General features: G+C 38.1%; 1 protein-coding gene across 1 annotated transcript; it reads left to right on the top strand.

Moving 5' to 3' along the window:
* The first annotated feature begins 207 nt into the window (after positions 1-207).
* On the top strand, positions 208-5804 carry anp32e (acidic (leucine-rich) nuclear phosphoprotein 32 family, member E). The gene is made up of 7 exons (XM_026930004.3): positions 208-389; positions 2629-2778; positions 3245-3367; positions 3666-3828; positions 3968-4119; positions 4218-4275; positions 4385-5804. Exons 1-7 carry the CDS (start codon positions 336-338, stop codon positions 4462-4464), a joined length of 780 nt encoding a protein of 259 aa, XP_026785805.1. The 5' UTR covers positions 208-335; the 3' UTR covers positions 4465-5804.
* The last annotated feature ends 11530 nt before the right edge of the window (positions 5805-17334 follow it).

Below are 17334 nucleotides of genomic sequence, written 5' to 3' on the forward strand. Positions count from 1 at the left end.
GAACCCTTTTCTACTGACATCCGCACCAACCCGTCTAATTTTACTGCGCGCGCAATTCCAACCAATCACGTTCCTCGCCTGAGCTCGATTATGTTGAGCAGGCTGAGCTGTTTGAGTGGCACGCTCGCGCACCGCTCACGCGCTCAAAAACAAAACCGACCAATCGCGACGCGGAGTGGGCGGGGTTTCGGAAAGGGGGTTGGCTGCGAGGTATCATGGAGGATCAGTTAGAGAAGAGTGGACGTTGAAGAAAGCTGAGCTGTGGGTCCGCGCTTCGGAGTTTCTAACAATTATATTTTTGTCCGGTCTCGTCCAGTGCGTTGTGTTCTCACACAATGGAGATGAAGAAGAGGATCAGTTTAGAGTTGAGGAACAGAACTCCGGCAGAGGTGAGATCCTGGAGTTTTATTTATTTATTTTTCCCTGAAATGATGTTGGATCGCAACCTGTCTGTCTGTCTCTCGCGCGGAGTCGGAGAGTTAACTAGACTCCACTCAGTGGTGCTCTGCGCTCACACACCACATGCGCGCTGACGAGGATGCCACTTCGACGAACGATGACCATGAGGTTACATTCTAATAGATTAAGGAAATATGACACATTTTTTACGACATTAGACTTTTTTTAAATACGCAGCTGTTGTGTGTTCGGCGCGAGTGAGTGAGTGAGTGAGTGGAGTGTGCTGAGTCCGTTACTCTCCTGTTCGCCATTGCGCTGGACTTCATGTAGTCGTGCTGAAGTGGCAGTTGCGCCATAAAATGAATAAATCCCCCTAGTTTAGGCATTAATCGGATTATTATTCTCGAAATTACCCTCGCAAACGTTGACTACTTCAATTACGACTTAATCGAGCAATGTTGACATGCACCATCCGGTTGTAATTTTGAAAACGAACGAATTGATAGAAATACACGTTATTACCTCTTAAAGCCGTTACTCGGCTGTGTGTTTATACAGATTCGGAGTACTTTTATTACATTTATAGCCTGTTTACTCGGAATACTCTGTCACTAGCTCGAATAAGTTGATTACAGTCTGTCTTGGCGGCTGTTTATTTCAGTATGGCTTCTCTAACCTAGTCATGAAGAGCGGTTTGGTCTCCCGAGGCGGACATCTTGGTCTCCAGCTCTTCAACACTAAACGTTCACATGCTGTCGCTGTTCCTCATCAAACCCCCTGTAACCGCTACTGCTCACAGTTCTGTCATGTTTCGAGCCTATTTTCTCGTCTTGTATAATCGGTAAATCCGACGCTGTGTTTAGAGAGTGTGTGTTTAGAGTGTGTGTGTATCTTTAGAGGGTGTGTGTGTGTGTGTGTGTGGTGCTGTGGCGCCTCTGTGTGAGTGTGAGAGCGCGAGAGAAACAGAGTGTAGAAGAAGAAGGAGCGCGAGGGCGCGTGCGGGAGGAGAACGGCATTTTGTCGCCTCACTTCACGAATGGCGACGTTTGGTGACTTTGACTTAGTTGTGTACCCTAAAAGACCAACAGGGTCCTCTTGGTACATCCACACACACCCAGTGAAGGTTAATAAAACCGAATTGAGACCACTTTATGAGACACAATACGGTTTCGACTTTTCACGAAGTCCTTAAAGAACAAGGTGCCATTTCTTCCTCCATGTTTATATCACAATGGCGGGATTATATAACCTGTTTTCAGCTTGTTTACAGGACTGTGGGCTTTATATGTATATATTCGACATGACTAGCTATTTTGAAAGAAAATACTCGTTTTTTGACTGTCTTTCTTTTTTTGGAACTTGAAGGAATGTGGCAGATGGTGAGGTGGTCACACACACACACACACACACACACACACACAGGTTTAGTAGTATTATAGTTAAGCCTAACCTGTAATGGTGGAGAAGCGTGTTTGGTTTGACCTCATAGCTTGTTTTCAAGTAAATATCTTTGAAGAAATCTATAGGGACATGGTTTGTTGAAGTGCATGGGGTGTGAGGATGATCTGTGTCGCCAGTAAAAGTAGTTTGTGAACGCCCATGCCTAATCTGGAGTGCCTTCTGTTGAAACATTAGCAGGTAGTTAGTTCAGCTCATTCACCTGTAGGTGGTGCAGATGGCTAAAGCCAATGTTGGATTCAGTAAAGAAATCTTCATATTCATGAGTGACATTTCAGAGTTAAAGAGTACCTGCTATAGATGACTGGTTTTGAGACACATTTGAAGATTCATTGCAGAGATCTTGTAATGATGCTATAAAATAATGAATGACCGCTATGGCTGTAGGTGGCGATATCCAGTTAAAAGAAAACGTCATCCTGGAAGGTTTGCCAGTATGGCGACACTGATATCGCAGTCAGCTGCATTAAGATACACTTTTCAGAGAGCGTAGCAAATATTGTTTTAATAAAACTGATCAATTCTGTTATTTATGATAACTGATTGGAAGATGATTGACACTTTGTTCATTAACCTAAATATAGTTACATATATCATGTTTCCTGAAAATGTCTTTAAAAGTATCTTTAAAAGTAAACGTTCCAGCTGTTCTGAACGTTTATACTAGATGTTAGAAATGTAAACGTTATAGTTCATTGGATTTAAGCACTCATCATCTCCAGTGACCCACCCTGTTTCAGAGACCCATATACAGCTTCACTTTCCCTGCAGGTGGCAGAGCTGGTTGTGGACAATTGCCGCTCGAGTGATGGAGAGATCGAGGGCCTCACGGATGAGTTCAAGGAGCTGGAGTTCCTCAGCATGGTTAATGTTGGTCTCACATCACTGGCCATGCTGCCATCACTGCCCAAACTGAGGAAGGTCAGTCCAGTACAACTTTGATCATAACTCACAAACTGATCAGCAGTTTGTTTCATTGTTAACCTTTGTGGTAACCAGAAGTGGAATTAGTAGAGCTTATATTGATGTATGAGGGCAAGTCAAATGAAAACCTTAAAAGTGCGACAACATTTAGTTTTTTTTTTTCTCTAGAGGAATCCAGAGACTCATTAAGTGCTGGAACACTTGCACTGAATGAAATGTAGATGTAGAAAAATTACTATTGTGACCCCTCTTTGCAATAAACAATGGAAAAAAAAAGGGAGGGGTTTTCATTTGACCTACCATCAAATGTACATTTTTATGAAGTCAGTTAGACACTACATTGTACAAGAATTAGTAATTAATGTCCATAAACAAGTAATTCATGTCCATAAACATCTATAGGAATATACAGGAAAACCTATTTATATTAATGTAATGTTTTTTTTTTTTTTTTCTTAACCAGTTGGAGCTGAGTGACAATAACATCTCGGGCTCTTTGGAGATACTTGCAGAGAAATGCCCTAATCTGACGTACCTGAACCTGAGTGGCAACAAGATTAAAGAACTCAGCACAGTGGAAGCTCTGGTAAGGGACATAGGTCTTCTAACATGCTTGTTAAAATAAGTCATGCATCTGCAAATCATATTATTGCTGTTGGTGGTGTTCTAATAGTGATAATAGTTACTGTTCTAAATGATGTTCTAAATCTGGGCTTACACTGTACAACAAGAGAAAATTTGATTTGTATGACATATCGCAACACAGGTGCTCACACTGCGCAACCATTCCAAAGTTAAATGCCCATGATGCCACTATTCACCTCAATCATTCTGAGCACATTCAGGGTTGACATTTTTTTTGGCCTTTCCACTGTAACCCTCAGCAAAACCTGAAGAATCTGAAAAGCCTGGACCTTTTTAACTGTGAGATCACGACACTGGAGGAGTACAGGGAGAGCATTTTTGAACTGCTTCCTCAGGTCACATACCTGGATGGATTTGATGCGGAGGACAACGAGGCTCCCGACTCAGAGGATGATGGTGATGGTGAGTGGGCTATAGAGGAAGATTATCATACAACTTGTATACTGTTAAGAATATTGACAAATGTAAGATCCTGTTACAGAACATGCTTTTACAATTAAAGTAAAACTAGAGTTAATTTAGTTCTGCCACTGTGTTTAAGTTTGTGGTGGCTCAGAAGATGATGAGGATGGTGAGGAGGGAGCTGGACCTGTTGGTGATTATGAGGATGATGATGAGGAGGAGGAGGATGATGAAGAAGAATCAGAGAGTGGAGAGGTTGGGCTGTCCTACCTGATGAAAGATGATATTCAGGTAATGTTAATGTCGAATACCATCTTATCATTTTAAACATATTTTAAGTATATATTCCATGGCATTAATTATGTACTGGTTATGTCTTCCTGTAACAGGATGAGGAGGATGATGATGACTATGTAGAAGAAGAACAGGAGGAGGAGGAAGGTGAAGGTAAGTGTAAAGCACCCACAGAGATTTCTTACAGTCTTTAGTGGTTTTGATACCTCAGGCACCAGGGTTTCTGCTCTCATATACGACTCTTGCGGATTTTGTGTTTTAGAAGAGGAGGCAGAGGTTCGGGGGGAGAAGCGGAAGAGAGATGCAGAAGATGAGGGTGAAGATGATGAAGATGATGACTAACCCCATGTGTCTGTTGAACAACTTTGAAAAATGTGTGATCTTGCAGATTGTTTTTCTCTTGTATACCATAGATATATCACTGTAGAGGCTAAATGTTTTCTTTTGATAAATACATAATATACTATATAAAAGGGGTTTATTGATAATTCATTTATAGCCATTCCGAGTTTTTGTCCCAGCATGAGAATCTTGTCATTGTGGCTGAGTGGTGGGAGGGGAGAGGTCTGTGGGCAGTTTTGGTGTGTCGCCACACCTTTCCCAGAGGACACTGGGACATAAATACTGGTAGGGGAATTGACACAGCAACCTTGGTCTGTAAAGCGTAAACTCAACCAGTTAGCTTGTGCTCAACCTGCCAGTGACTTTCCCCAAGATCTTCTCCAAGAGTCGGCCTGCTCCTCATCTACCTCTCTGGGCAGCCTCAGTCTCAGCCCGCTACGGAGCATCGAGCCAATGATCTTCAGCTAGCAGCATTCGTGGTCTTGGATCGACCAATCCATGCAGAAGATATCGTCCATGGCACTATCTTTGTAAGGGATGCCTCCTCTTGATTCACCTTAAGCTTGTTCAAATAGACAGCCCAGAGTGTGATGTATGTAAATGTGATGTAAATTAACTGAAAACGAGGGAGGGGGGGTTGGGGTGCAGTGTAGTATAAACATTTTGACAGGATTATAACCTATTTTAATTGGAGTTGGTCTTTTTTCTTTTCTTTTTCTTTTCTTTTTTTTTTTTTTTTTTTTTTAAAGCACAGTCAGGACACCACGAGCATTTATATCATCCACAATTCAGTTGTCTTTGAATTATTTTGTCTGTAGCAAGTTTTTGTTCTCTTTTAAGAGGGACATTGCTGGGAAATTTCATGTAATGATCAGGTTTAATGGCTTTGTTGGATTAATTAGTACCCTGATGAAGTTTTATTCCTATGTCTTGGTGTGGAAACGGGTTAGTTTATACTTTTTGTGGGGGATATTTTACAGAATAGTACCTTTAAACTAATGTTCGTATGGCAATATGTACAGTATATAGTGTATGTTCCAACTGCTCAATGTTAGTGTGTGTGGGTTATTATTATTATTTTTTTTTAAAAGAAGCTGTTTGGTTAATTGTTTTAATACAAACCATATGTCCAAGACTAAAGTCCCTAGATGCGGGTCTCCTGTGTTATTTTTTATTATTTTTCAGTACTTGGCTGTGTTTCTGGTTATATGTGAGTTAAACCTCTCTGGAGGGATTTAGTTTTGTTTGGTTTAAATGTTTGATTTTTTTCCCCTGTCTTTTTTCCCCATTTTTTTAGAAAACAAAAAATAAACACAAAAAATGACATGATTTATGATAAATGATTTGATGAAGGTATAAATTATTTTATCCAGTAATGCATTGTGTAGAGCGTCACAAATTAGCAGTTCTTGAGGGTGAAAGAATCTACACAGGTGCTGATGTTCAAACAGGATTGTTCATGGTTCTTTTGGGAGTAAGACTGATAAAAATGAATAGCTGTAAGTAGTTTATTACCATGTAATAATGCAGTCATTCCCTGCAAAAGTCTGGTCTAAAAACTGACAGGCAAATGTTGGCTTTTTTTTTTTTTTTTTTTTTTTTTTTTTTTTTTTCCGATCAGCTTGAATTAGTTTCAGATTTACATCAAAAAACCTTCCTCTGCTAGTGTATAGAACAATTTCATTACTTATGGAGTAAAATAGATTTTCGTTTGGAACAAACTACAATTTAATATTGTGCATATAGGAATGTGTATTTGAGATTATTTTCTTTTTTGTAGTTCTTTAAACTGTATGTACTGAGTTTGACCAGAAGACAGTTCTTATGAAGTAGTTCCCTAATAAACAAGGAGTTCTCTATTTTTTTTTAGTGCCCCTAAAGTTGTGTAAGTAACCCTACCCATGACATCTTAACCAGCTCTGTGCTGTGTGTGGTTTACAGCACCTCTGAAAGCAGTCTGTGTTTAATACTGTACACAACTGCCATCTGCAAACTGCCTATACACAGCCATTAGTTATTTATCAATACACATGCTTTCAGCATTGGGTTAGTGGAAAGGGGTGTGGACGGTTTCAAGCACACAAGAGCAAAACAGACAGGGTTACAAAGCCATTAATAACTCATGAGTGGGGGACTGTCCTTTAAGCCAATAGGGTGTGTTGTAGTGCATGGAAAGGGTGGAGCCATGATATTTCTCATTAGTAATTTATTATATTGATGTGTGTATTGTGTTATGGCAAATGAAAGAACAGGATCACTGGAACTGTGCTGATAATTCTGTTTTATCCAACAAAGTAGGTAACTCTTGCATGATATGGTAAAATGATTATGACTATGGATTATATAAAAGCAAAATTTTCATTCATTTATTAATTCATCTTCAGTAACTTCTTCATCCTGGTCAAGGTTGAAGTGGATCTGAAGCCTATCCCAGGAACACTGGGTGTGAGGCATGAATATACTCTGGATGGGATGCCAGTCCATCACAGGGCACCATGCACACCCACATTCAAACCTAGGTGCAATTTAGACAGTCCACCTACTACCATGATTCTGGGAGGTGGTAGGAAGCCAGAGGAAACCCACACACGCACAGGGATAACTTGTGAAACTCCATAAAAGACAGTAACCCAACCTCATGATTGAACCAGAGAACCCTGGAGCTGTGAGAAGTCAATGCTACCTACTTTGCCACAATGCTATCCAATATATTTTTTATCCCTTCAAAATAAAAACATCCAGTGACTATGCTTATTAAAATAAAATGAAATGATGCCTGATTTATCTCTGCTGCTTGGGTGATAAAATAATTGAACTCTTTAGAACCTGCTTGATTAAAATGAAATAAGGCTTCTGCAAGGAAAATTCAATTAAACTAATAGATTTACTGCCAAACATTACTGTAATAAACTTTGGAAGCTTGTTTTTAAGGAAGCATAAATCAGGATACAGTGCAAGCTTCTGGCCTAAAAAGCCTACTCTATCAGTTGCAATGAACTTAAATGTAAACAAATACAATGGCCAAATTAACACTCACAGATACTAGGTGCTTCACAACAAGAGGAGAGTCAAAAAAAAAAAAAACAAGCAGACTGAAAAGTTAGAATTTGCAGGAGATAGTAAGTTGGACCACAGAGACTGCAGAAATTTGTGGGAACTCCTGCAGTGACACCCCAGGTTGAACTTCAAGAAGTGAGAAAAGGAAATAGGGTGAGTGTAAGTGTGACCAGGCTTTGGCTAAACCTCTGGTAGACAGTAAGCATCATAGGGGCCCCTTTTCAGGTAAGGATAAAATCTGGAGGGAGGGGCTACAAGTCAACATTAGACAACCTTTCAACCATTGTTTCATTCTTCTGAAATCATCTATCCAATCCAGTGATCCTTATACACTAATTTGCAAGTTAATTGTTTTTGTTAACAGAAGAAGATGCACCCAGATACTTCAGTAAATAGTACCATACCCTTCTGATAATTGTGTATTAGTATTCCCATTTTACCACTTTACATGTCAGTTTAGTCAGTCTTTGTACACATGGCTGCACTGAGAACTGTTGGCCTATTTATATGGATATGAGATCATGAATCAGGAACACATTCCAATAAACACAAACACATTCCAAATCCAAATATCCATTTACTAATTTAGTGCCTCCACTGATAAGGAATAAAGAGTGCTGGCACTTGCCAATGGCAAGTGTATACAATGGTATTACAATGGTATTTGATTCCAGTGCAAAACATCTCAAGAATTGAGGTTGACAATAACAATAAGATCAAAAATATCACTTTTAGAATTACAAACATTTCCAATTAGCTTCACTGTAATCATTGACCAATATCCTTAAAGAGAAATAACTGAATAATAACCTTCCAAGTGTCTAAGAAACCAGTATTGATTCACATGTTCTGTGATGGCCAGCAGCTTCTTTTCTGCCCTTGGAAGAGTTGTACTGTGCAAGATGTCAGATGCTGCATGTAAAAGGAAAACCTACTCCCAAAAGATGAGTTGAGTTTCTGAGAAGGAGACCATCTGATGGATCTTAATACCTGATGCACCAATGTACTACACACTCCCACAGCATTGAGATTTGCCTGTTTTCAGATACCACTAATAAGACTATTGGAGCAGTTGTTGACATTTGGGCTAGCACTAATGGTAGAAATATTCACATAGGATTTGTGATGGGGAAAGCACAGCTATCCCTTTAGCTAGAACCACTTCCTGAACCGTATTCAGCAGCGTTGGTGATAGAACTAGTTTTGCTAGCCAAACGATCAAGCTAAAACACCTCCGCATTCAGATTTTGTTAGGATCGTAACCTTCTAACCTTTGTAATCTATTTGCATAATTTCACCCCCTAATGATACTATGTGCCAACTGAGCAAATTTCAGCTGACCTTGCAACAAGTCCATTACCTGCTAATCAGCTTACCTGAACTCCATGGTTTAGTGGCCCTGTGTTCTCTTCCATCATTACACTGTAACAGTGTGGAGTTCTAAATCATTACACTGTAACAGCATGGAGTTTTAAATCATTACACTGTAACAGTGTGGAGTTCTAAATCATTACACTGTAACAGTGTGGAGTTCTAAATCATTACACTGTAACAGTGTGAAGTTCTAAATCATTACACTGTAGCAGCGTGGAGTTCTAAATCATTACACTGTAACAGCATGGAGTTCTAAATCATTACACTGTAACAGCATGGAGTTCTAAATCATTACACTGTAACGGCGTGGAGTTCTAAATCATTACACTGTAACGCTGTGGAGTTCTAAATCATTACACTGTAACGGCGTGGAGTTCTAAATCATTACACTGTAATGGCGTGGAGTTCTAAATCATTACACTGTAATGGTGTGGAGTTCTAAATCATTACACTGTAACAGTGTGGAGTTCTAAATCATTACACTGTAACAGTGTGAAGTTCTAAATCATTACACTGTAATGGTGTGGAGTTCTAAATCATTACACTGTAACAGTGTGGAGTTCTAAATCATTACACTGTAACAGTGTGGAGTTCTAAATCATTACACTGTAACAGCATGGAGTTCTAAATCATTACACTGTAACAGTGTGGAGTTCTAAATCATTACACTGTAACAGTGTGGAGTTTTAAATCATTACGCTGTAACAGTGTGGAGTTCTAAATCATTACACTGTAACAGCATGGAGTTCTAAATCATCACACTGTAACGGTGTGGAGTTTTAAATCATTACACTGTAACAGCATGGAGTTCTAAATCATTACACTGTAACAGTGTGGAGTTCTAAATCATTACACTGTAACAGCATGGAGTTTTAAATCATTACACTGTAACAGCATGGAGTTCTAAATCATTACACTGTAACGGCGTGGAGTTCTAAATCATTACACTGTAACAGCATGGAGTTCTAAATCATTACACTGTAACAGTGTGGAGTTCTAAATCATTACACTGTAACAGCATGGAGTTTTAAATCATTACACTGTAACAGCGTGGAGTTCTAAATCATTACACTGTAACAGCATGGAGTTCTAAATCATTACACTGTAATGGTGTGGAGTTCTAAATCTTTACACTGTAACAGCATGGAGTTCTAAATCATTACACTGTAACAGTGTGGAGTTTTAAATCATTACACTGTAACAGCGTGGAGTTCTAAATCATTACACTGTAATGGTGTGGAGTTCTAAATCATTACACTGTAACAGTGTGGAGTTCTAAATCATTACACTGTAACAGTGTGGAGTTTTAAATCATTACGCTGTAACGGTGTGGAGTTCTAAATCATTACACTGTAACGGTGTGGAGTTCTAAATCATTACACTGTAACAGCATGGAGTTCTAAATCATTACACTGTAACAGTGTGGAGTTTTAAATCATTACACTGTAACAGCATGGAGTTCTAAATCATTACACTGTAACAGCATGGAGTTCTAAATCATTACACTGTAACAGTGTGGAGTTCTAAATCATTACACTGTAACAGCATGGAGTTCTAAATCATTACACTGTAACAGCATGGAGTTCTAAATCATTACACTGTAACAGTGTGGAGTTCTAAATCATTACACTGTAACAGCATGGAGTTTTAAATCATTACACTGTAACAGCGTGGAGTTCTAAATCATTACACTGTAACAATGTGGAGTTCTAAATCATTACACTGTAACAGCATGGAGTTCTAAATCATTACCCTGTAACAGTGTGGAGTTCTAAATCATTACACTGTAACGGCGTGGAGTTCTAAATCATTACACTGTAACAGCATGGAGTTCTAAATCATTACACTGTAACGGCGTGGAGTTCTAAATCATTACACTGTAATGGTGTGGAGTTCTAAATCATTACACTGTAACAGTGTGGAGTTCTAAATCATTACACTGATCATTATACTCAGTCTAATTACTTTTGGACTATTATGTGTCTTTTCATAATATCTTTCAAGGTTTCTTATTGTATATTTTCTTGAAAACACCAGTGCTTCACCCCGAAGCCAATCAAAGCTAAATACACTCCAGTATGATGGCAATAGCTTCTTTGATGTCATGTTGCAGTTTGGCTCTACGCCAGCCGATCTGCTACTTCCTTATCGACACCCAACCCCCATCTTAACACTGTGTATCTGACTTTCATCAGAGCACTTAGTATTTAACCAAAACTAACAGGGGAAATGTACAATACTCTATTATTTACAGTACTGATTTACAGTACTTAATTCTGTGTTATGTAAAGAAAAAAATTGTAGTAGTAGCTAGTAGCTTTAAACTTTACTGCAGTTGACTATAAGTTAAAAGCAAAATTGTTTTGTTTTGTTTTGACTAAAGGACAATATACTCTCTCCCCTCTCTCTCTCTCTCTCTATGTATATATATATATATATATATATATATATATATATATATATATATAGTTATTAGTTTATCTTTACTAAAGTTCAATTTAGGAAGCTTTGAGTCATCACCTTCTTTAATTGAAGTAGCTGTCCATTTCCATTTGCAAACTACTATGAAGCACGCAAACTAGCATAATCATAAATATTAGGATTATTTTTAAAACTTGGATGCAAATCCTTTGCAGTCAACGATTGCCTGAAACCCATACACATCATCAAATGCTGTGTGTCCTCCCTTGAGTTGGCTGTAATTGTGTCACTGTCCAAATACTCATGGACCTGATAGTATATGAAGTCCTATGCACATCTTTTTTACGACTTCACTTATTTAAAACAAATAGAAACGGAATAGATACTTCATAGAAGACACCATCTGTGCTGAATATGCTGTTACTAAAAAATGACCTTCAAGAAAAGAATAAATTACTTTATAAAAGATTCATGCAATGCTTATTGATGTGTTATAAAGGCCCTAGTGTAGGTATCAAGTTATACCAAAGACCCCTTACATTAGTATTTGTATTATTGTAGCTGATACTGATGACCACTTGGAGGAGCTATTCCACCAGCCATCACCGATGGAACAGGAGAATATTTTTAATACAAAATCATCCCACTGCTGAGCTCATGACATGATAGAGTGTGTTCATGCAACTCATTGCATTTGAGAACACAGTGTGCATCTATTTTACAGGGATGACAGTAATTTACAGATCATATCAGATACTGTCTATTCCAGACCAAGTGACACTAGTTTACAATTACAATGGCATGTGGGAAACAGAATCAGTCACACTGCACAATGCAATTCATAAATACAGTATGTTTGCATAGATCTGAGAGGTAGGTGATAGCTTCCCGTTTAGAACTAGTTTTCCACACCAACCTACAAAGCTTGTAGTGAAATGTGGCTTTGAATTCCAGCTTAACGAATGATATTTGCATACTAGTTTGCCTAGTGTACTATTACTCAACATCCTATCCACCTGCATGTCCATGTCTGCCAATGCAAACACACTGGGCTTTGTGGTGATGGGAAGCACATGTGCATGTGATGAATTATAAGGAGGTCAGGTGTACATCAGCATTTCAGAGCTTATAACTGATGCAATGTTGAAAATATTAAATATTATATTTTATTTTGTGAGATTTCATAAATATTAAAGAAATTCTATGTAGGGTGAATCTCTGCTCTCACATATACAAATACATGTCACACAGCCTAAAGCTAATGCATGAACACATTGCTCCGACCCCCACTGCCTCGCCTGAAGAGCAGAAGCTGTCCAATCAGAAGGGCCGATCCTGTGGAAGCCTTATATGGAGGGTATGGCATAAAGGGGGGGTAGGACTGTTCAGCAGCTGATGAACATTGTTTGGCTTTTTTTGTGTGATACAGCGTCTACACTAATCCCAAGGGAAAACCTATATAACCCAAACACATATGTGCCTTTTTATATACATTATATATAGAAAGACAATCATAAACTCCCAGTCTAACTTGGGTAAAATGTAAGCTTTGTACACTCACATAGCTGTTAAATTGCACAACAGCTTAAAGACAAAGCATTTAGGAAACATGGCAATATGTTATATATTAAGAAGATCTGTACAAATAAAATTTAATTGAATCGTTTAGACAACTGAGTGATAATTATGACAATTAATTCGTGCATTGCCTTTTGTCGTTAATTAGCAGGATTTTGTGTGCAAATGACACCACATATAAAATCCAGATTTATAGATGACTCAATTTCTTTAGCAGAGAGAATAACATAAAACAGGCATGCAAGCAAATGAAACCCAGGCTGCTAAAACCTAGATCTGAATCATAATTATACATTCCTGATATATATATCACAGACAAACAGATGAGAAGTGATTATGCCAAATCCAGCGTGCAGCTGTTCTTTTAACACACATTGGGTGATCATGCAGCTGCTCCCAGGAATACAAACATGATACCGAACATGATGCTTTATTACATAACCCTGAAATTTATTTTGATTACTAGGTCATGTTTGTGTGACTGTTTTAATGTCAGTGGGTGTAGGATCTGAAAAGTGCAGATAAATAAAGAGCTCTGCCCTTTAAATGAATTAAATGTATGAATATATAATCAAATTGAGTTAATATTGGTTCATCTACAGCACACATCCATTGTGAATGTTGACACAGTATTTATGGACAAGTTATTTAGAAGATAAATTTGGAATGTTTCAGGCACCACTGAACCAGGAAACATCTCATCCTAGCACAATATACTATTATGCAGTCTAAATTATTTGAAGCTATAATTATCCACACAATGAGAGTGATGAATTAAACATGTTTTTTCCCACTGGCCTCCATACACAACCCATGTTATCATAAATGAATCCATAATTATTGCTTGGCCCATGTTATGCCCATGTTCAATTCATGGTCATAGGGAAACATCAGATTCCAAGGATGGACAGGACCATATAATTCACCCAGCAAAAAAAAAAAAAAAAACTATTATGAATGACTGTGGATAAACATCTTTTTACCATTTTGAACACTGAATATTAATTGGACTGTTCTGTAGTCCAGCTTATCTACACAGACATTAGTACAGGATCACTGGTATCTCCTGACTTGCTATTCTGCTAATGCGGTCATAGCACCGCCACAGTGTCGACAAGAGTCAATTCTTTGAGCTGGCTCCTTGAGGTGAAAGCTGTGAGCCAACTCACATATCGGTAGAGCAGTAATACATCCTGTGATGAGTTTGTTTGCTCATCAGTGTTGCACTGAGAGACACAATGATATAAATCCTGGAATTTGTTAATGCAAATTTGTAGCACCCTGCTGGCTTTGCATTAATTTAAATAGATTTTATATCAAAGACAATGCAGTAAGCTGTTGTTTTACAAGTCATAACATAGACATTATGTATGGTTGTGCTATGGTAGTCCTTCCAAATGGGTAATTTGTTTAAAAAAAAGAAAGAAAAAACCTGCCCCAGTGACCCTGGAGTTGAGGAGAGTCAACAGGATTAGTCTCTGAATAATTTATTATAGTTTTTTTAAACTCACCATGGAAATACGCATCTTTTCTGAATATTGATAAATTGGCCTCTCCTGACCAACCTTTCAGGTATATGGAGGGAAAAAATCTTCTAAAATATGCAAAAGCCCGAGCATTTTGAAAGAGCTCTTTGTTGCAATGTTATTTTTTATAAGTGGCCATGTGTAACATAAAAAAAAAGATTCAATAGCTACAGGCACTCACTCTTACGGAACACCTTAACATGGCTGTTCTCCTTTGTGTTGTAGTATTAATAATATGGGATATGTTTTTAGTATTGATGCTTGAAATTGGTGTTAGATTTGGGAGGAAAACCCTTTTTTAATGAAAATTTGGACTCCATTTACTCATTAAATTCTTAGGACAGGGTGGTAGTTTCACACTTTCTTTTTTCAGTCTTGTAAATGCATACTTTGTCTTTTCCTTGACTTTTCATTGTAGTTACTCAGTAATATGATTTATGATGATCAGCTGAATAACAAGCTGGGACACTGAGGTGTATCTTATTTTAGACCTTCACATGTATTCCTTTCTAGAAACATACATATTTGAAATGTAATAAATACCCATTAATGTTTAAATGAATGTTGTACACTTAGCATCTATTTCATTGATTTCAACTGTCTTATACTGTCTTACTACCCATGGAATGGACAGTGCTTAGACTGGAATATGTTGTTTTTATTTTTGCAATTTTTCTGTGTATTGTGGCTGCCAGAATGTGTCAGTCAGAATCACATGTAGGTTATCCATCATGTATTTCATGCCAGTGGTGGTAGTGCCATTTGCTTCCCATGGTGCATGATGTGCATGAGGTAAAAATGGCTAAAAATTTGGAATTCACATAGGGATGACTGACCAATTGCATGCAGGCAAAGCATGTCCCATGTGGAGAAGCCATATGGCCCTTTCTCTCTCTACTGCAGTGAGACTGATGTATTTGTGAATATGGGTCATTTTTAGCAGCCATTCTTTTTGCCACTCTCCCTATATTAAAAATAATACTGTGTCTTAAAGAGCATTTCACATTTAACATTTGGCTCTGGGGCCCCAGTTCCATAATGTTGTCACTGTAATATCCATATTAAGTCATCAGTGTAGACACACTAAAGGTTTTCCTGCAAGACTAAGTCACAAAGCTACACATATTTGTCTTATTATCCTAGTGAGGACCTTCTGGACATAATTATAAATGCAGCTAATTAATGCTATGCTACACCAAATCTAATCCTAGCTTTAAGCTCAGTAACCAAAAGCTCTTTTAGCTTTTTTAGTTTTTAAATAAAAAAAAATTTTTTTAAAAGCAATGTCCTTGTGATGAGTAGCCAAATGTCCCTACAAGGTCAAAACTGTCAGATATTCCTAACCTTTATGTTTTCTCTCTCTCACACGTACTCTCTCTCTCTCTCTCTCTCTCTCTCTCATACACACACACACACACACATACACTCCATTGCTAATGGAGTCATAGCACCTCTATATGAACATTTCTGTGTATAAGCAGTGCAACAGTGCAAAAACTCAAACCCCTATTTGCACACCCTCTTCCTTTTGTATCACCAGCCCCTGGACATTAGTGATGTGTCACTCATGAATGAGTCAACTTGCACTGGCTCTTTGAAGTGAACATCATATCTGTAGAGCAGTAATAGATCATGTGTGGCTTTCTTTGAACACATGATCAGTATTCTGTATTCATAATATGAATAAAATGTTCATGATATGAATACAGTGAGATATGCCCATAATATTAATGCTGGAATCTTACAGTCAGTGCAAATACAGACAGGTGACAAATTTAAGGCAAAAACAACATAAAGCGTCTTAGGATTTGAGCCACCATTTTAGTGCTCTTTGACACAGATTATACAAGTCTCTCAAACTGTATTGGCAGGTAGAACACCTTTCTTCCAAAAAATATTCCTTCAGTTGGTGTTTTGATTCTGGTGGTGGATGTGGATGGGACATTGAAACCTGGAAGAGACCACTTCCATCAGGATAGAAATGTTTTATCACTTTGTATTGATTTGCAGTTACCCTTCCCTCTGAGGGGACAAGTGGACACAAACCATCACAGCAAAATGTCCCCAAAGCATAACAGGTCCGCAAGTTCTTCCCTTAGCTTCTCACTTATCCACATCTTGTTGGTTTCACATTTATTTAAAATAATTTCTAACACATGCAACGCCAACTACACAGTTATTTTGTTAATCTAAAGTAGCATGATTTTACTGAGCTACAGTATTTAATCAATAGATAGAGCTGAAAGAGTTGGCACTTACTGGGGAGGTGACCCGATTGCTCTCATTCGCTGGAAATAGCTGGAATTCCCATCACTATATCAGGGGTGGGGTAACCACAGATGACACCCTCCAACAGATTACCTACTTACTGCTAGTATATGGTTAAAAGTGACAATAAGTTGGTGCTTCACACATCGTAACATGTACATTATGTTTGGTTGTGGTGTAGTAGTGACTCCAAATGGATATAAATGAATATGATGAAAAAAATCCCTGCCCCAGTGACTCTGGAGCTAGTTAAAAGAAAAATGAGTCGACAGTCAAAGGGATTAGCCTCTGAATCATTTATTCTAGTTGTGGAAATACACACCTTTGCTGAATATTTGAATCCTTTGAAGTATTGAAGTCTGGTCTGGATTGGGGATTAGGGGCTTTCAGTCATGAACCACTTGCTCAATGACAAGAGAATGAATTTCATATCAAAGTGTGTTTGTGTTCATGGACACCCTTCTCCACAATAGAGGTGATGATTAAACCCAATGCTCATACATACATGATTTTAATACAGGAATAACTATTACTCTAGATCTACTAAAATGTTCTAAATGAAACAGATCTATGATCATAACTGCATCCAGGTTCAACCAGACATTAGACACATTGTGACTGCAATTAACCTTAATTGTTTGGAACT

The sequence above is a fragment of the Pangasianodon hypophthalmus genome, chromosome 23 (assembly GCF_027358585.1).
Source record: "Pangasianodon hypophthalmus isolate fPanHyp1 chromosome 23, fPanHyp1.pri, whole genome shotgun sequence".
Lineage (NCBI taxonomy): Eukaryota > Metazoa > Chordata > Actinopteri > Siluriformes > Pangasiidae > Pangasianodon > Pangasianodon hypophthalmus.

Coding starts and splice junctions, on each gene's coding strand:
- anp32e (XM_026930004.3), top strand. CDS start 336: ATGGAGATGAAGAAGAGGATCAGTTTAGAGTTGAGGAACAGAACTCCG. Junction 390..2,628: donor GGAACAGAACTCCGGCAGAG/GTGAGATCCTGG, acceptor CTTTCCCTGCAG/GTGGCAGAGCTGGTTGTGGA. Junction 3,829..3,967: donor CTCAGAGGATGATGGTGATG/GTGAGTGGGCTA, acceptor ACTGTGTTTAAG/TTTGTGGTGGCTCAGAAGAT.